This window comes from Pseudophryne corroboree, chromosome 4 (assembly GCF_028390025.1).
Source record: "Pseudophryne corroboree isolate aPseCor3 chromosome 4, aPseCor3.hap2, whole genome shotgun sequence".
Lineage (NCBI taxonomy): Eukaryota > Metazoa > Chordata > Amphibia > Anura > Myobatrachidae > Pseudophryne > Pseudophryne corroboree.
In genome coordinates this window covers 163,480,104-163,497,181 of record NC_086447.1, presented here as the reverse complement: position 1 = coordinate 163,497,181, position 17,078 = coordinate 163,480,104, and the positions used below count along the sequence as shown (strand labels likewise).

General features: G+C 46.9%; 1 protein-coding gene across 2 annotated transcripts in view; it reads left to right on the top strand.

Moving 5' to 3' along the window:
* Positions 1-17,078, top strand: part of DZIP1L (DAZ interacting zinc finger protein 1 like) — a 282,067-nt gene that overhangs the window by 191,531 nt on the left and 73,458 nt on the right. For both annotated transcript variants that reach the window (XM_063915531.1, XM_063915530.1), the window contains exons 4-6: positions 5,073-5,197; positions 6,877-7,029; positions 11,245-11,376. In XM_063915531.1, coding sequence (XP_063771601.1) covers positions 5,073-5,197; positions 6,877-7,029; positions 11,245-11,376 — 410 coding nt within the window. The remainder of the gene's footprint in view (positions 1-5,072; positions 5,198-6,876; positions 7,030-11,244; positions 11,377-17,078) is intronic.

Below are 17,078 nucleotides of genomic sequence, written 5' to 3'. Positions count from 1 at the left end.
GAGTGAGTAGACGGCAGTGCTGTAACTAGGCATTTTAGCGCTGTGTGTAAGAAACGGCATTGGCGCCCCCCCCCCCCCCATGCAAGATAGGGGCAATACGCGGCGTAGGCATGTAAAAAATATATAGGGGCGTGGCTTCATGGGGAGGGGGCATTGTAGTCTCCATTATTCAAATTACGCTGCACAGTAGCGCCACTACACCAGGTAGTGCCCCTTTTACACATTACGGCAGCCAATCCCCCTTTTTACACATTACGGCAGACAGCGTCCCCTTCTTACACATTACGACAGACAGCGTCAGCCTTTTTACACATTACGGCAGACAGCGCCCCCCTTTTTACACATTACGGCAGACAGCGTCCCCTTTTTACACATTACGGCAAACAGCGTCCCCTGTTAACACATTACAGCAAACAGCGCCTCCTTTTTTACACATTACGGCAGATAGCGTCCCCCTTTTTACAAATTACGGCAGACAGCGTCCCCTTTTTACACATTACGGCAGACAGCGTCCCCTGTTTACACATTATGGCAGAAAGCGCCTCCTTTTTTACACATTACGGCAGATAGCGTCCCCCTTTTTACACATTATGGCAGACAGCGTCCCCCTTTTTACACATTACGGCAGACAGCGTCCCCCTTTTTACACATTACGGCAGCCAGTCCCCCTTTTTACACATTGTGGCTGACAGAATAGAGAGAGAGAGACACTGACCATCTCTCCCCGCTGGCAGTCAGGCTCAGGGTGTTTCTCATTCTGCTCCTGGTGATGTACCGCATTCTGCTCCTGGGTGCGTACCTCATTCTGCTCCTGGGGGCGCCCATGATGATGTTCCTGATAGCGCCCATGATGTGATGTCACTAATGCATCACAATCACTTTACAGACATTAACTATAGCATACCTCCCAACTTTACAGTTCCCTAAAGAGGGAGACACACCCACAAAAGGGGTGTGGACTAACAAAAGGGGCGTGGCTTCATGGTAGGACCCACGATCTCGAGCCACGCCCCCGTTTTAATCACTGAGGGGGCATGCCCAGCGCTCTGTGAGCCGCTGGCATGCCCCCTCTCCCTCTGAATCCAGTGAATAGCGTCTATTCACCGCTGCTCTGCTAAGCAGGGCAGCGAGACACAGAGACTCCCAACTGCCCCCACCACCACCACGGGACACTCCCGCGAAAATCGGGACAGTTGGGAGGTATGCTATAGCTGTGCCAGGGAGCTATACCTGATTGCCTGGAGTCTGTAGGCCAGTATAGCTGCTATATAAATTGAGAAGGATGCAGAGAACCTGGTTATTAATGAATGCTTAATTTATTCTTATTTTAAAGATTTATATAAACATGAGCTTGATAAGATTGAGCAGACTATATTAAACTTTATCAGCAGCAGAGGATCTAAGGTGCCCACACACTAGGACTAGGACGATATCATGATATGACGCATCGGGCTGACGTAGTGGACCACATTCTGTGTAGTCCACTTACAATTGTGATCAGAGGCTGCTCCTGGGGGTTGTAAGCAGGGTTTTCAGATCTTACCTGCAGCAGGTAAGATTTGTCCCTGTCGCTGCGATGATGTGCTTTAATGTTAGATCGTTTGCGATCTAACATTAGCAATTCATAAGTGAGGTGACCTGGACTAACGATATCCTGAGACCAAGATCTGCCAGCGGCTGGCGGGGTGTTTAAGGAGAATCGCGTGCGACGGAGCAAATGCGATACCTCTTCCTAGTGTATGGGCTCCTTTACAAATAAACAAATATTGGTGGCAGGTGTACAGAGGTTTCACTCATAAGAAGTGTAAAATATTAATGCTATTAGCAGCTGTATCATATATATAATAAGTAATACAGTGTTAGGGCTCTGAGGCGTCTTAAAAGAATGTAAACATGAAGGACTTCTTATGTAATGAGCCCCCAACCCAGGCCTTCACCAGAGTGGGTAAGGCATGAGTAGAGTGACAATGTAAGTGGCCTGGTCAGTGTGACAGTGTGTGAGAGTCCATGTATATATATCGATTTTATATATATCGATATATATATCGATTTTTAGAAGATTATTATTGATAGCTGTGCACTTACTTCACTTGTGTGTATATATATATATAGATATAGATATATACACACACATATAATAATTGTGTATGGCTGTCCCTTCTCTCCAGTGTGTGAGCCACAAATTCCAAATATGGGACAGCTTTGGGATAGGAAGACAACGGGCAGTTTTAGTACGGAGCAAGGGGTTCCAGACGGAACTGTGACAGGGAAGGGGTCGGGAAGATTTGTGATGGAGTGCAGGACTAAAATGTTGGGGGAGTCAGGAAGGAGCTGTAGCAGGAGGGGAATCACAACCGCACCTGGAGGTGGAAGGGGGGGGGCTATAGACGAGAGGGAATGGTGCAAGGCAGAGCAGGGGCGGAGACTGTTAAAACTGGTTTATGTATATATATATATATATATATATATATATATATATAGCCAACAGAGGGTCCGTCTCTCCCATTAATGGCAATGCTGCGCCGGGTGCTCTCACATAGAATCAAATATACATGTGTATGGTGCGGCACTCCAGGCGACAAAGAACTCAGAGCCAATGCACAAGTTGAAGAACAACGTTTCAATGCCTTTATTTGGGCATTTTCATCAGGTCAACATATACAATAAACTCACTTACCTATATACCAAGTGCAATCACCTAGGTGTGGAATGGCGTGCGGACGCCGGGACACCCGCCCGCTCCGTTCGCGCACCTCACTGACGTCAGCCTATGCCGCGTCATCAGCCAGTGCCCGTCACCATAACAACCTAGGCAACAATGAACCTGTTTAACACGGCAGCAGTTCCATGTTACACTGTTCTACATGGTCAGTGGGATTCTTTTTTGGTTCCAAATTCTATTTGGGAGCCTGTATGGATCCTTATATAGCCACAGGTTCTATTGTGTTGTATCATTTGGTGGGTGCGACTATATATGTTAATTTGGGCAGCATTATGTCTCAAAATCATGTGTTAGGTGCAATATACTGTGTTCTCTGTGCCGAGTGTTACATGGAACTGCTGCCGTGTTAAACAGGTTCATTGTTGCCTAGGTTGTTATGGTGACGGGCACTGGCTGATGACGCGGCATAGGCTGACGTCAGTGAGGTGCGCGAACGGAGCGGGCGGGTGTCCCGGCGTCCGCACGCCATTCCACACCTGGGTGATTGCACTTGGTATATAGGTAAGTGAGTTTATTGTATATGTTGACCTGATGAAAATGCCCAAATAAAGGCATTGAAACGTTGTTCTTCAACTTGTGCATTGGCTCTGAGTTCTTTGTCGCCTGGAGTGCCGCACCATACACATGCATATATATATATATATATATATATATATATACATACATACACATATATATATATATATATATTGTGCAGAGATTTGTCAAAAAATTATAAGCTAGGCAGCAATACGTTAGTGTGCTTGTGTGTGTGTGTATATATATATATATATATATATATATAGTAATGTATAAAAGTATAATTAGTAACATCCTCAGTCAGTGACAGTGCATACCTATTACAGAGGCACTGCAAGACACTGACACCCCTTCTCTGATCAGCAGCTGCCGGGTAGCTCAGTCACAGCCATCAGAGTTACCTTCATGGAGCTGAGTCGGCTGCTGCACAATGCACACTTGGACAGCAGTTCTACACAGTGGTGGTGCGGCATCTCAGCGCTTGTCATTGCGGGATGTGATGTCCTGTCATGAAGCTGCTGCGCTAGGGAGTCAGGTACTGTGCAGTGCAGGGAGGCCTTTTGAAGCCTTCCGCTGCACCGCCATTAGCAAAATTATTACGCTCGTGTGTTCAACATCGGCCAGTAAAGTGGGGGAGGGGGGGTTTGCTGCAGCCGCTGTAACGGGAAAGAAAATTATTCCTGTGTACAGCAGCACATCTGATCCTCTGGGCCTATTTTGATGGAGTGGCCTGGAGCTGCATCTGAGAATCTGCAATCATTTCTATGGCATGCTGGGGGCCTCCCATAGCTGGGCAAGGCCGCCCCACATGCAGCATGGCATGCCCATCAGCTGCTATCGCAATTTAATTGTGGTCGGATTAACTGTGGACAATACCCGACAGCTGCAGGTAGGCTGCGCATGCAGGAGGTCCACCGCCATTTTTTAGATTGGAGCAGCAGCAGGTGACGTCACATACAGTAGCCACCACAAAAATGCAGCTGACCCGCCCCCGCTTTCGACACGCTGCCCCCACAACAGTTCACTGCCGTCCCGCAAATTCCACTGCTTGAACGCCTCTGCCTGATTGACAGGCAGCCACTGTGAGCCGAACGTATTCGGTGGCTGCACACGCGCATGACGGTACCTGCGCATGCACACTGACGCTGCTGAGGTTTATTGCGGTCACATCGTTTATCGATGCAAACTGAATAACCCCCACTATGCGATATATCGTTCGTACAGCAGATGAAAGATATTTTGTTTGGGGAAGTGTGTATCGCTATCGACAGGTCGGTGGACGGAACCATCGTTAAAGTGTGTATCCAGCCTAATTCTATTTTCTTCACAATTATTTATAATTTCCAGACAAAATTCTCAGAATAATATGTCAGGAGAAGCAGGTAATCTTCCATGAAAACCAGGAATGGATCACTGATATCTGTGGGATCTGTAGACTCTTTAAAGCAGATGGGCTTTGCTGGTGCACATGCACATGATTGAAAGTGTTATAAGAAGCCCCTGCAAGGTCCCACCTTCGAGTCATTGGGGGGTATTCAGTTGTTTGAAAAGTCAGTTGGGTGTCTGTTTTTTCCTATCTAATAGACAGAAAAAACACACCCAACCGACTTTTTAAACAATTGAATTGCCCCGATTATGTGCAACTTTCGCACCGAGGCGCCCGATGTCTCAGAATGGCATATGTCCTGAGAGAGTGCAACTTTATTCTATTGTTAGCTGCATTTACAGTATGTTAGCTGCATAATACGTCCTCTCTATTATACGTCATGCTATTATCATTTATACATACAGTATCATTTATTTGAGGCTGTGTTACTTTGCTTCTTTGCAGAGAGACAGAGGAAGAAGCATGCAGAGCAGGTGGACGATGGAATTGAGGACCTGAGGAATAAGTTGCAGAAGACTCAGTCTCAGTTGGAGACAGAAAGAGAGATGGACCATCAGCGCAGGATGCAGGTGACTCCACTGTTTAGCTTTGCTAAGTTTAAGAATACACTGGTGCATATTTTTATTGAGCTGATAAAATTGTCTCGATAAAAGACCTTTTCAGACCTTGTGATAAGCTATGCACTGGCCTTTCTTGCCTTTCATTTCATAAATATGCCCGCAGGTAATGGAAGCGTTTGTCTGTGAATGCCAGTTACGGGAGAGTTGCTGGAAGGAAGCCCAACCTTGAAAACTAATCGAGGGATGAAGGGGGGGGGGGGGGGGGGGGGCAGAGTCATTTGATCCAGGGGTGGGGTCGGCCTTTGGGAGAAGGAATTGGATAATCTTGCCTTGTGCACCGTGGCAGAACTTCCACCACTGACCTGCACCACACGTCTTGTGCACTTTACCATGTGTACGAGCATTTCAGTATGTTTTGTGGGTAAAAAGGAGGTAACATTTTTAATATACAGTGGAAGACGAGATCACACAATTGAGACTAGTACCTATAGGGGACACAGGCAGCGTAGTATTGTGCTACTCCCACCAATCCGCCCTGGAAATGACACAACCTGTAAACTATCCTTCAGCCTCATTGAAGTAAAACATACACATACCGTAGATCCAAGAAAAAGAAATATGTTTTTTTACAAAAACAATGAGAATGCGCTCCCTTAATCTGATATGATTTTTAATATTTTTATAAAACCATACACATCACATTGATACCGGCCAGTATCTTAAATCTAAAAAACAACGATTACTATACACATATACAGGGCAAGGTATATATATATATATATATATATATATATAATTAATAAACTTTGTTCCTTAAGGAATAAAACCTGTTTAAATGACCAATGTTGAGGCAGTCCATATATTTTTATATTCCACTAAGCAATTCATGCATTAATGTGCACATATGGCAGTCCGTGCCCTCTCACATCTGTGAGTTTCCCATTCACATGTAATGACGTTTTTGTAGCATTATAGTACTCTTGTGCAAATAGCAGTCTTTGCTTCACTGCACCGTGTATCCAGTACACTATTATAGCTACCTTGTAGCAATGTCTCTTTGCCCGTCTTTCCTTTGGGCAATCCTCCGTTCCCCTCCCGGCTAGTGCTTTTAATTTTAGCCTTATCTGGAGTCCCGTGGGTACTTGGAGATAAATGCTCACCAGTTACCACTTAGCACTGGGGTTTTCCGATGCTCTCACCGGCCGGCCAGTATGCTCGTGCTGTGTAACAAGCTGCACCCCGTGTAGGGAGATCCTAACAGCTGCGCTCCGTGTACAGAGATCCTCACAGACGCGTTTCTCCGCCTGCTTGCTTACGTCAGTGGTTTCATCAGTGTCCAACCGTAGATCACAGGTTCTCAAACTCGGTCCTCAGGACCCCACACGGTTCATGTTTTTCAGGTCACCTGTAGATTTTTAAAATGTGACAGTTGGTGACACACAGTGCAGCTGCTGGGTGACATGAAAAACGTGAACAGTGTGGGGTCCTGAGGACCGAGTTTGAGAACCCCTGCCGTAGATCCATGTTCCAACCCTTCATCTCACCAGCACAAGGCACCAGCAGTGGAACTCACAGGCCATGGAAGCACTACAGTACTCCGACCTCATTGAATTAAATTCAGTTGTTATAATACTGTATGTCGCAAGCTTGAATATCACTGCTACATATCCCATTTCTTTACATGGCAGGAGCTGGAGGATGCACACCGCAGAGAGGAAAATATCAAGAGAGATTTTGAGACATGGAAAAAAGAAGAGAGAATCAAGCTGCAAAATGAGATGGATCACTTGAGACAGCAGCTCCTCTCTCAGATCGAAGATATCACCATTAAGAATGCAGCAGTAAGTGAAACCTTTGGTTTGACATAGTTGTTATGCTTGTGCATATTGGGGGTTATTCCGAGTCCCCGAAGGATCTACATTGGGCCAGTTCTGCACATGCACAAAAAGGGCCTGAGATGCAGTATTTATTTATTATTATTTATCAACAGTTTCTTATATAGCGCAGCAAATTCCATTGCGCTTTACAATTGGACACAATGATAAAATATAACTGGGTAATAAACAAACAGTCATAGAGGTAGGAAGCTTACAATCTATAGGGAAATAGGCACTGATACACAAGGAAAGGCACTATCTATTGCATATTTGTCCACAGGATTGCAAAGGTTCTTGGTGGGTTGCATGACATCACATCACAGCAGTGATGAACCCTGGTCAGAAAGAAGGGAAAGTGAAGAAAGAGAAAATATGTGGAGGATATGTGCAGACTGTACAGTGGGGATAATCGGATAGGAAAGCTTATGAAGGTTGAGTGAGCGGTTCTGGAATGTAATAAGCTAGCCTGAAGAAGTAAGTTTTTAGGGAACGTTTGAAGGTTTGGAGACTAGGGGAGAGGCTTATTGTGCGTGGTAGGGCATTCCTCCAATCGTGCATGAGAACAAGTAATGAGTGTGGATGAGAGACGTAGATCTTGTGAAGAGCGGAGAGGTCGGGGTTGGGAGATATTTTGAGATAAGCGAATTGATGTACATTGGTGTAGTATGATTAATGGCCTTATGTGTGAGTAAAAGTATTTTATATTGAATATGGTAGAATACCGGTAACCAATGGAGGGACTGACAGAGCAGATCAGCAGATGATGAACGTCTAGCAAGGAAGATTAGCCTCGCAGCTGCATTCAGAATGGATTGTAGTGGTGAGAGTCTCTTCTTAGTAAGACCAGTAAGAAGACTATTGCAATAATCAATGCAGGCTGGCATCAGACTGTCAGTGATTGACAGTCTGATGCTGTTTGGATGCAGATAGGGGGTGGTGACAGCCTCCATTTCTCTAAATGGAGGAGTTTCGCCACCGTTTAGGGGGATGGAAGGAGGCCAGGGATCCCTGGCGTTAGATGGAGATTTTCTGGCCTCTGCAAAAGGTGGCTTACACATCCCAATGGGTGCTGCAAACTGCTCAATGGTGTGTCAGTGATCCAGTGCCTGCGGCGTAGGACGCAGGTCAGATCACAGCACCAGCAGGAGGCGTCTACTTGTATTAGATGCATCCTGCTGCTTTAATATACAATGCTGTCACTGCTGCATCCAAGGAAGCATCGGTGATAACAATTCCAACCACATCTGAATTAGGCCCTCTGTGTAACACTAGAGAGCTGAGCTATGACAGGTAGATAGAAATATTATTGCAAATATCACTGACTGTGCTGAAAGTGCACTTACAGTAGGTTCAATGTGAAGACTTACTGACCACCTTTCACATGCAGCGCCTGATCCTGAGTCAGACACAGCTGCGTCTGTGTGTGGCGCCTCTTGCCGTTTTAGCACATGCAACTTTATGCTAATACTGGCCGTGCATCTGAATGTGCAAGGACGGCACTTTGTGTGCCTTTAGCCGCTGAAATACAGCTTAATTGCTTCTTTATACACAACCATTGGTTGCACCAGCCCCATGCTAGGTGTACATTGTCCACCAGAGTATGGCCTCTTAGGTCAGCAAATAAGCATCTGAGTCTGCAAACACTTTAGTGACACACCTGCGACACACCCATAGTGCGGTGCATCTCTGTGCACTTGAATAGCTACCTCCCAATCATCGACCCATGCGCAGTTGGGAAATAATGACCTTTGTGTAAATATTGGCATTGCTTCTTACTCAAAATCAGGTCTCCGGAGTCCTCTAAAGCCCCGTACACACGGGGAGATGTGTGCTGAGCGATCTAGCACAGACTGCTCAGCACACATCTCTCCCCCCGCTCAGCACACAGCGCGATATGTGCTGAGCGAGGGAGAGGGGCACTTACTTCACCCAGCAGGGGCCAATGCAGGCCAGTCTAGTACCGGCGATAGCAATGCACGGCCATATCGCTGTGGGGCATACACACGGAGAGACCCATGCTTAAATTCTAAGCAAACTGACCAGATTGCTTAGAAATTAAGCACGGATCTCTCCATAAGTATGCCCCATAGCTGTCTGCACAGATTGGCCTCACTGCTGGGTGAAATTAGTGCCGCCCTCGCTCAGCACACATCGCGCTATGGGGGTTATTCCAAGTTGATCGCAGCAGGAATTTTTTTAGCAGTTGGGCAATACCATGTGCACTGCAGGGGGGGCAGATATAACATTTGCAGAGAGAGTTAGATTTGGGTGGGTTATATTGTTTCTGTGCAGGGTAAATACTGGCTGCTTTATTTTTACACTGCAATTTAGATTGCAGATTGAACACACCACACCCAAATCTAACTCTCTCTGCACATGTTATATCTGCCTCCCCTGCAGTGCACATGGTTTTGCCCAACTGCTAACAAAGATCCTGCTGCGATCAACTCAGAATTATCCCCTATGGCCCTCATTCCGAGTTGTTCGCTCGCTAGCTGCTTTTAGCAGCATTGCACACGCTAAGCCGCCACCCTCTGGGAGTGTATCTTAGTTTAGCAGAATAGCGAACGAAAGATTAGCAGAATTGCGAATAGAAATTTCTTAGCAGTTTCTGAGTAGCTCGACACTTACTCTGCCACTGCGATCAGTTCAGTCAGTTTCGTTCCTGGTTTGACGTCACAAACACACCCAGCGTTCGCCCAGGCACTCCCCCGTTTCTCCAGCCACTCCCGCGTTTTTCCCAGAAACGGCAGCGTTTTTTCACACACTCCCATAAAACGGCCAGTTTCCGCCCAGAAACACCCACTTCCTGTCAATCACACTACGATCAGCAGAACGAAGAAAAAACCTTGTAATGCCGTGAGTAAAATATCAAACTTCTTAGCAAATTTACTTGGCGCAGCCGCAGTGCGAACATTGCGCATGCGCAGTTAGCGGAAAATCGCACCGATGCGAAGGAAAATAACGAGCGAACAACTCGGAATGAGGGCCTATGTGCTGAGCGGGGGGATAGATGTGTGCTGAGCAGTCTGTTCTAGATCGCTCAGCACACATCTCTGGGGAAATCTCCCTGTGTGTACTGGCCATAACCGTCTCATCTACAGTATAAATGGATTATTGGCACCTGCTGTATAATTGGTGAGACAGAGAAATTCAGGGTAGAGGTATTGGCCCTCATTCCGAGTTGTTCGCTCGTTATTTTTCTTTGCATCGGTGCGATTTTCCGCTAACTGCGCATGTGCAATGTTCGCACTGCGGCTGCACCAAGTAAATTTGCTAAGAAGTTTGGTATTTTACTCACGGCATTACAAGGTTTTTTCTTCGTTCTGGTGATCGGAGTGTGATGGACAGGAAGTGGGTGTTTCTGGGCGGAAACTGACCGTTTTATGGGAGTGTGTGAAAAAACGCTGCCGTTTCTGGGAAAAACGCGGGAGTGGCTGGAGAAACGGGGGAGTGTCTGGGCGAACGCTGGGTGTGTTTGTGACGTCAAACCAGGAACGAAACTGACTGAACTGATCGCAGTGGCAGAGTAAGTGTCGAGCTACTCAGAAACTGCTAAGACATTTCTATTTGCAATTTTGAGAATCTTTCGTTCGCAATTCTGCTAAGATTCACTCCCAGTAGGCGGCGGCTTAGCGTGTGCAATGCTGCTAAAAGCTGCTTGCGAGCGAACAACTCGGAATGAGGGCCATTATCATGAATGTTGCTTTTAGTGTATATAAACCCAAACCAAACCTGCATTTAAGATTAAAGGACCACTAATCCACTAAATTCAATTTGTTTAAAATATGAGGCATAAATATAATGTGCACAGAGGACAAGATTCAGGGATGTACGCAAACCCAGTGGCGTCAATAGAATTCACCGCTCCCAGTAGCGGATCTTGCTACGGGCACACTGGATTTTTGCCCGGGGCGCTGCCTTCCGGAGGGCGCCGCCGTGGCAAGATCCGCTACTGGTGGAGCATAATTTGTACTAATTGCCTAACATCTGGAACGCCCTCTATACCCCTTGGCCACAGTGTCCTCTAATTGGATGAAAGAGACAAATGTCCTATAATAAGACATACGGTTACGATAGTGGACCTATTGGATCTATGTAGACATATATCGTATAGGTTGAAACACCATGTACAGTATCAGCAATTAAATGTCCTATTATTTCTAAATCATTCTTTAGACATACCAAGACCTTGAGTCTAAAAAAACAACATCTTCTAATCTTGGTGAGCTGCTAGATGAAGAGGAACGGCAGGAGCGGCAGAAGATACAGAAGGAGCTGTGGAGTCTGAGGGAGGAGATGAAGAGACAGGTAAGTCTGATTCATTGCACCTAATTTTCTCTTACGTCCTAGAGGATACTGGGATCCATTTAGTACCATGGGGTATAGACGGGTCCACTAGGAGACTTGGGTAGTTTAAGAATTTGATAGTGTCGGCTGGCTCCTCCCTCTATGCCCCTCCTACCAGACTCAGTTTAGAAAATGTGCCCGGAGGAGCAGGTCACGTCGCATGGAAGCTCCTGAAGAGTTTTCTGCATTTATTTTGTATGTTTGTTATTTTCCGGCAGGACTGAATGGCACCAGCCTGCCTGCTTCGTGGGACTTACGGAGGGGAACGGCCCAACCTCCCAGAGGGTTAATGGTCCCTTTCCCCGCTGACAGGAGACTAGCTCCTGAGGGAACTATTTGCACGCCTCACCATGGCCTGCGTACAGTCCCGCAGCACGCCGCCACCCCTAACAGAGCCAGAAGATAGAGTGGTGAGTACTAAGCCTGCGTCCCGGTTAGTGGGTCGCCGACCATTATGGCGGCATGAGGTTACAGAGACGCACGGCTTCTACGGGGGCGGCAGAGTCTCCAGACTTAGTACACAGGGGGTCATTCCGAGTTGTTCGCTCGTTGCCGATTTTAGCAACGGAGCGATTAAGGCTACAATGCGCATGCGCATTGTACGCAGTGCGCATACGCTAAGTATTTTAGCACAAAACTTAGTAGATTTACTCACGTCCGAACGAAGAATTTTCATCGTTGAAGTGATTGGAGTGTGATTAACAGGAAGTGGGTGTTTCTGGGCGGAAACTGGCCGTTTTCTGGGAGTGTGCGGAAAAACGCAGGCGTGTCAGGAAAAAACGCGGGAGTATCTGGAGAAATGGGGTAGTGGCTGCCCGAACGCTGGGCGTGTGTGTGACGTCAAACCAGGAACGAAACGGCCCGAGCTGATCGCAATCTGTGAGTAGGTCTGGAGCTACTCAGAAACTGATAAGAAATTTATATTCGCAATTCTGCTAATCTTTCGTTCGCAATTCTGCTAAGCTAAGATACACTCCCAGAGGGTGGCGGCCTAGCGTGTGCAATGCTGCTAAAAGCAGCTAGTGAGCGAACAACTCGGAATGACCCCCACAGTGCGAACGCACCGATTCTGAGTGATCGAACTGAGTCTAAGTACACTACGGGTGTACACAGTACCCAGACTGGCATTACAGACTTAAAAGGTGACTGACTCCATTTTAAGCACTAAAAATGACCTCAGCCAGTATAAAAAAGCGGGAAGACTGAGCGCCATTGAAGGGGCGGGGCTTCACTATGAGCGGATCCAGCAGCTCACCAGTGCCGTTTTCCCTCTGCAGTGGACAGAGACGCTGACTGACAGGGACGCACAGCTCCTCCGGAAGACTCCAGATTACCTCAGCGGTACCAGGGGGTCAATCTGGGTACTTAGTCTATGGCACAGCAAAGCTTGGCATTAGCAGTAAGGGTGCGGTGTGCTGGCTCCAGGCTATCTCTGTGTCTCTCTTGAAGGTCTCTTTGTGGGTTAATTGTGCATTTAACCTTTTCGTGTGTGTGTGTGTGTGTGTGTGTGTGTGTGTGTGTGTGTGTGTGTGCTGTCACTGTATGTCAAATAAAGAGAGTGTTTTATGTAAGGCACAGTGTTCCTCTTCTCCAGGGGGTTCACTGCAGTGTACTCAGCGCAGTGTACCCTCCCAGGCTAGTGCGGCAGAGCCAGCTTGGCTGGATAACATTAGGGGAATGATTTCCAATATCTCTTCTAAATTGTCCCGCAATGAGAAAGAGACGCAGTACTTAAAGACAATCGATGACTGGTGAAGGGCCCCATACACTAGTACGATTTTACACGATTTCATACAATTCCGATATATCCGTCTGTTATATTGTATGAAATTGTGTACAATCGTATGTGTTTTAGATCGTATCCAATCTGATGTGCGTCCCCATGGTTGTCTAGGATCCCCTAGGTCGTTGGTGCTGCACTAATGATATATCAGAATTGGATGGAATCGGATGAAAAAATTGTGTTTATTGTGCATGTGATATATCACATGCAATGTATCACAGGGAAGTTTGACTGGCATTCTCAGGACACTCCCAGCCCCCGTAGCCCTCTGTCCAGCCCATCAGATATATCTTATGGTACAATTGTATGCCGTACGATATATTGCATGCGGTGTATAGCGGCTTTATCAATCGCATACGATATACCTTATGCAAAAATAGCACAAAAGTACCAAATAGTATGGAATCACTCCCGGGAAGCTCCCAGGGGAGTTCAAGGGAAACTGCATCTGACTTCAGCCTCAGACATATTTTGTAGTGTATGGGGCCCTAGAGTTTATGAACAGAGACTCAGTACACAAACCAGCGTCTCAGTCCCCTTCCATTTGTCTGCAAAAACTTACTTTGGCCCATATCCTGCAGTCTGACTGTGATGATGATGATGGGTCAGACATGGAGGAGGGGAAGGTGGACTCAGAGGTGGGGGTGGGTACTTTGTCACAGGGAATAGAAGCTATCAGAGACGTCCTGCATATCCCTGATAAGGTAACAGAGGAGACTGAGGAGTCTTATTTTAATGTAAAAAAAGAAATCCTCAGCCACTTTTCCTGTGTTAAAGGAACTACTGTAAATACCCTATTTGAAGAACCGTGGGTTAATCCTGATAGGAAATTCCAGATCCCTAAAAGGTTGATATCATCTTTTCCCTTTCCTCCTGAGGTTAGAAAAAAATATGAAAATCCACCAATAGTGGATGCATCAGTATCCAGGCTGTCACGGAAAATTGTATTGCCTGTCCCGGGTGCAGCTTCCCTAAAAGACACGGCTGATCGTAGAATTGAGAATACACTCAAATCTTTGTATACAGCTGCCGGGGTGGTGCAGAGACCCACTATAGCGTGTGGTTTGATTACTAAGGCCATCGCAAAATGGTCGGGTAACCTAATTTAGTGGTTAGGTACCTTGCCTAAGGGGAAGATTATTTTACTGCTGCAACATATATTTTACTCCTGCAACATATACAGGACTCTGCAAATTTTATGGTGGAAGCCATAAAAGAAATAGGCTTACTTAATGCACGCACCACTGCTATGGCAGTGTCAGCACGCAGAGGCTTATGACTACGCCAGTGGACTGCCAATGCGGACTCCAGGAAAGGTATGGAAGGCCTACCCTTCACAGGAGAGGCCTTATTTGCAGATGAACTAGACAAATGGTTCTCCAAAGCTACTGTGGGTAAGTCCACGTATCTTCCTTATGCAGCTCCCCCAGCCAGGAAGGCTTACTCGGGACCTAATCTACAGTCCTTTCGGACTGCCAAGTTTAAGGGCAAAACCAGAGGTTCTTCTACATCCACCAGAGGTGCTAGAGGTAAACCACGAATACCAACAACTGCAGGTTCACAGCAACAGAGCTCAAGTTCTGCTTCCTCAAAGCCTTCAGCATGATGGTGGACCGCGATGCCTGGAAGACCGGCAGGTGGGAGCCCGACTAAAATGTTTCAGTCACATCTGGACAACATCATGCCAGGATCCCTGGATCATAGATCTTATTTCCCAGGGCTACAGACTGTAGTTTCAGTAGCTCCCACCTCACAGATTCTTCAAATCAGTCTTACCAATTTCACAGGAAGCAAATATAACTTTACAGGACGCCATTCAAAAACTGGTACAGACTCAGGTCATTGTTCCAGTTCCACCTCATCTGCAAAACAAGGGATATTATTCCAACCTGTTTGTAGTACCGAAACCAGACGGTTCGGTAAGGCCGATTTTGAACCTCAAGTCATTGAACCTGTACTTACGAGTGTTCAAATTCAAAATGGAGTCCCTGAGAGCGGTGATCTCAGGTCCGGAGGAAGGGGAATTCCTAGTCTCTCTGGATATCAAGGATGCGTACCTTCACATTTTCCTATCTAGCCGCCTTATCAGGCTTATCTACGGTTTGCACTGCAAGACTGCCACTACCAGTTCCAGGCCCTGCCATTTGGTCTCTCCACGGCACCGAGGGTGTTCACCAAAGTGATGACAGAGATGATGTTTCTACTCCGCAAACAGGGAGTGAACATAATTCCATACCTGGATGATCTTCTGATAAAGGCACCGTCCAGGGAGCGGCTGTTGGCCAGTATTTGCCTCTCAACCAGACTACTCCTGGATCACGGGTGGATTCTGAACTTACCAAAATCTCACCTGGAACCGACACAGAGGCTTTCCTTTCTGGGAAGGATACTGGTCACGGAATCTCGGTGAGTGTTCCTTCCCGTGGAGAAGGCTATGGAAAGCCAGTCGATGGTTCGGGCTGTTCTGAAGCCAACCCGGATCTCAGTGCATCTGTGCATTCGCCTTCTGGGGAAAATGGTGGCCTCTTGCGAGGCGCTTCAGTACAGAATGTTTCATGCGAGGCCCTTCCAGCTAGATCTATTGGACAAATGGTCCTGATCGCATCTTTACATGCACCAGAGAATCCGTCTGTCGCCAAGAGCCAGGATCTCCCTTCTGTGGTGGCTACAGACTTCTCACCTCATTGAGGGTTGGAGGTTCAGGTTTCGGAATTGGATTCTGCCAACCACAGACGCAAGCCTCAGAGGTTGGGGAGCAGTCATCCAGGGGGTGCAGTTTCAAAGAATATGGTCAAGTCAGGAAGTCGTCCTTCCAATAAACATCCTGGAACTTAGGGCTATCTACAACGCCCTTCTGCAGGCCTCATCTCTACTTCGGAATCAGGCCATTCAAGTCCATTTGGACAATGTAACGGCGGTAACATACATAAACCAACAGGGCAGAACAAAAAGCAGAGCAGCAATATCAGAGGTGTCAAGAAAATCTCCTCTGGGTGGAAAAACACGCTGTGGCATTGTCGGTGGTCTTTATTCCGAGAGTAGACAACTGGGAAGCAGACTTTCTCAGCAGACACGACCTGCACCCGGAGGAGTGGAGCCTTCACCGGAGGTGTTCAGGTGCTTGACACGTCGGTGGGGATATCCACAAATCGACATGATGGCCTCTTGTCTCAACAAGAAACTCAAGCGGTATTGTTCCAGGTCGAGAGACCCACAAGCAGTGGTGGTAGACGATCTGACAACTGTGGGTCTACCAGATGGTGTACGTGTTTCCTCCACTTCCTCTGATCCCAAGAATTCTAAAAAGAAAAAGAAGGGAAAAGGTTCAAGCAATACTCATTGCTCCGGACTGGCCAAGAAGGGCCTGATACGCGGACCTTCTGGAGATGCCTCTTCGCGAGGATCTTCTGCAACAGGGCCTGTTCGTCTTTCCAGACTTACAGCGGCTACATTTAAAGGCATGGAGGTTGAACGGCTGATCCTAGCCAGGAGATGAATTCCTGACATGGTCATCCCAACTATGATCCAATCCAGGAAAGGAGTAACGTCTAAACATTACCACAGTGTATGGAAGAAGTATGTCTCTTTGTGCGAGACCAGACAATATTCCGCGGTGGGATTTCATCTGAGACGTCTCCTGCTTTTTCTGTAGTCGGGAGTGGATGTGGGCCTACACCTGGGTTCCATTAAAGTCTAGATTTCGTCATTGTCTATTTTCTTTCAGAAACAATTGGCTTCTCTCTCTGAGGTCCAGACGTTCTTGAAAGATGTTCTGCACATCCAGCCTCCCTTTGTGCCTCCCACGGCACCTTGGGATCTCAATTTGGTGCTGCAGTTCCTCCAATCGGACTGGTTTGAACCGTTACGGGAGGTTGATGTG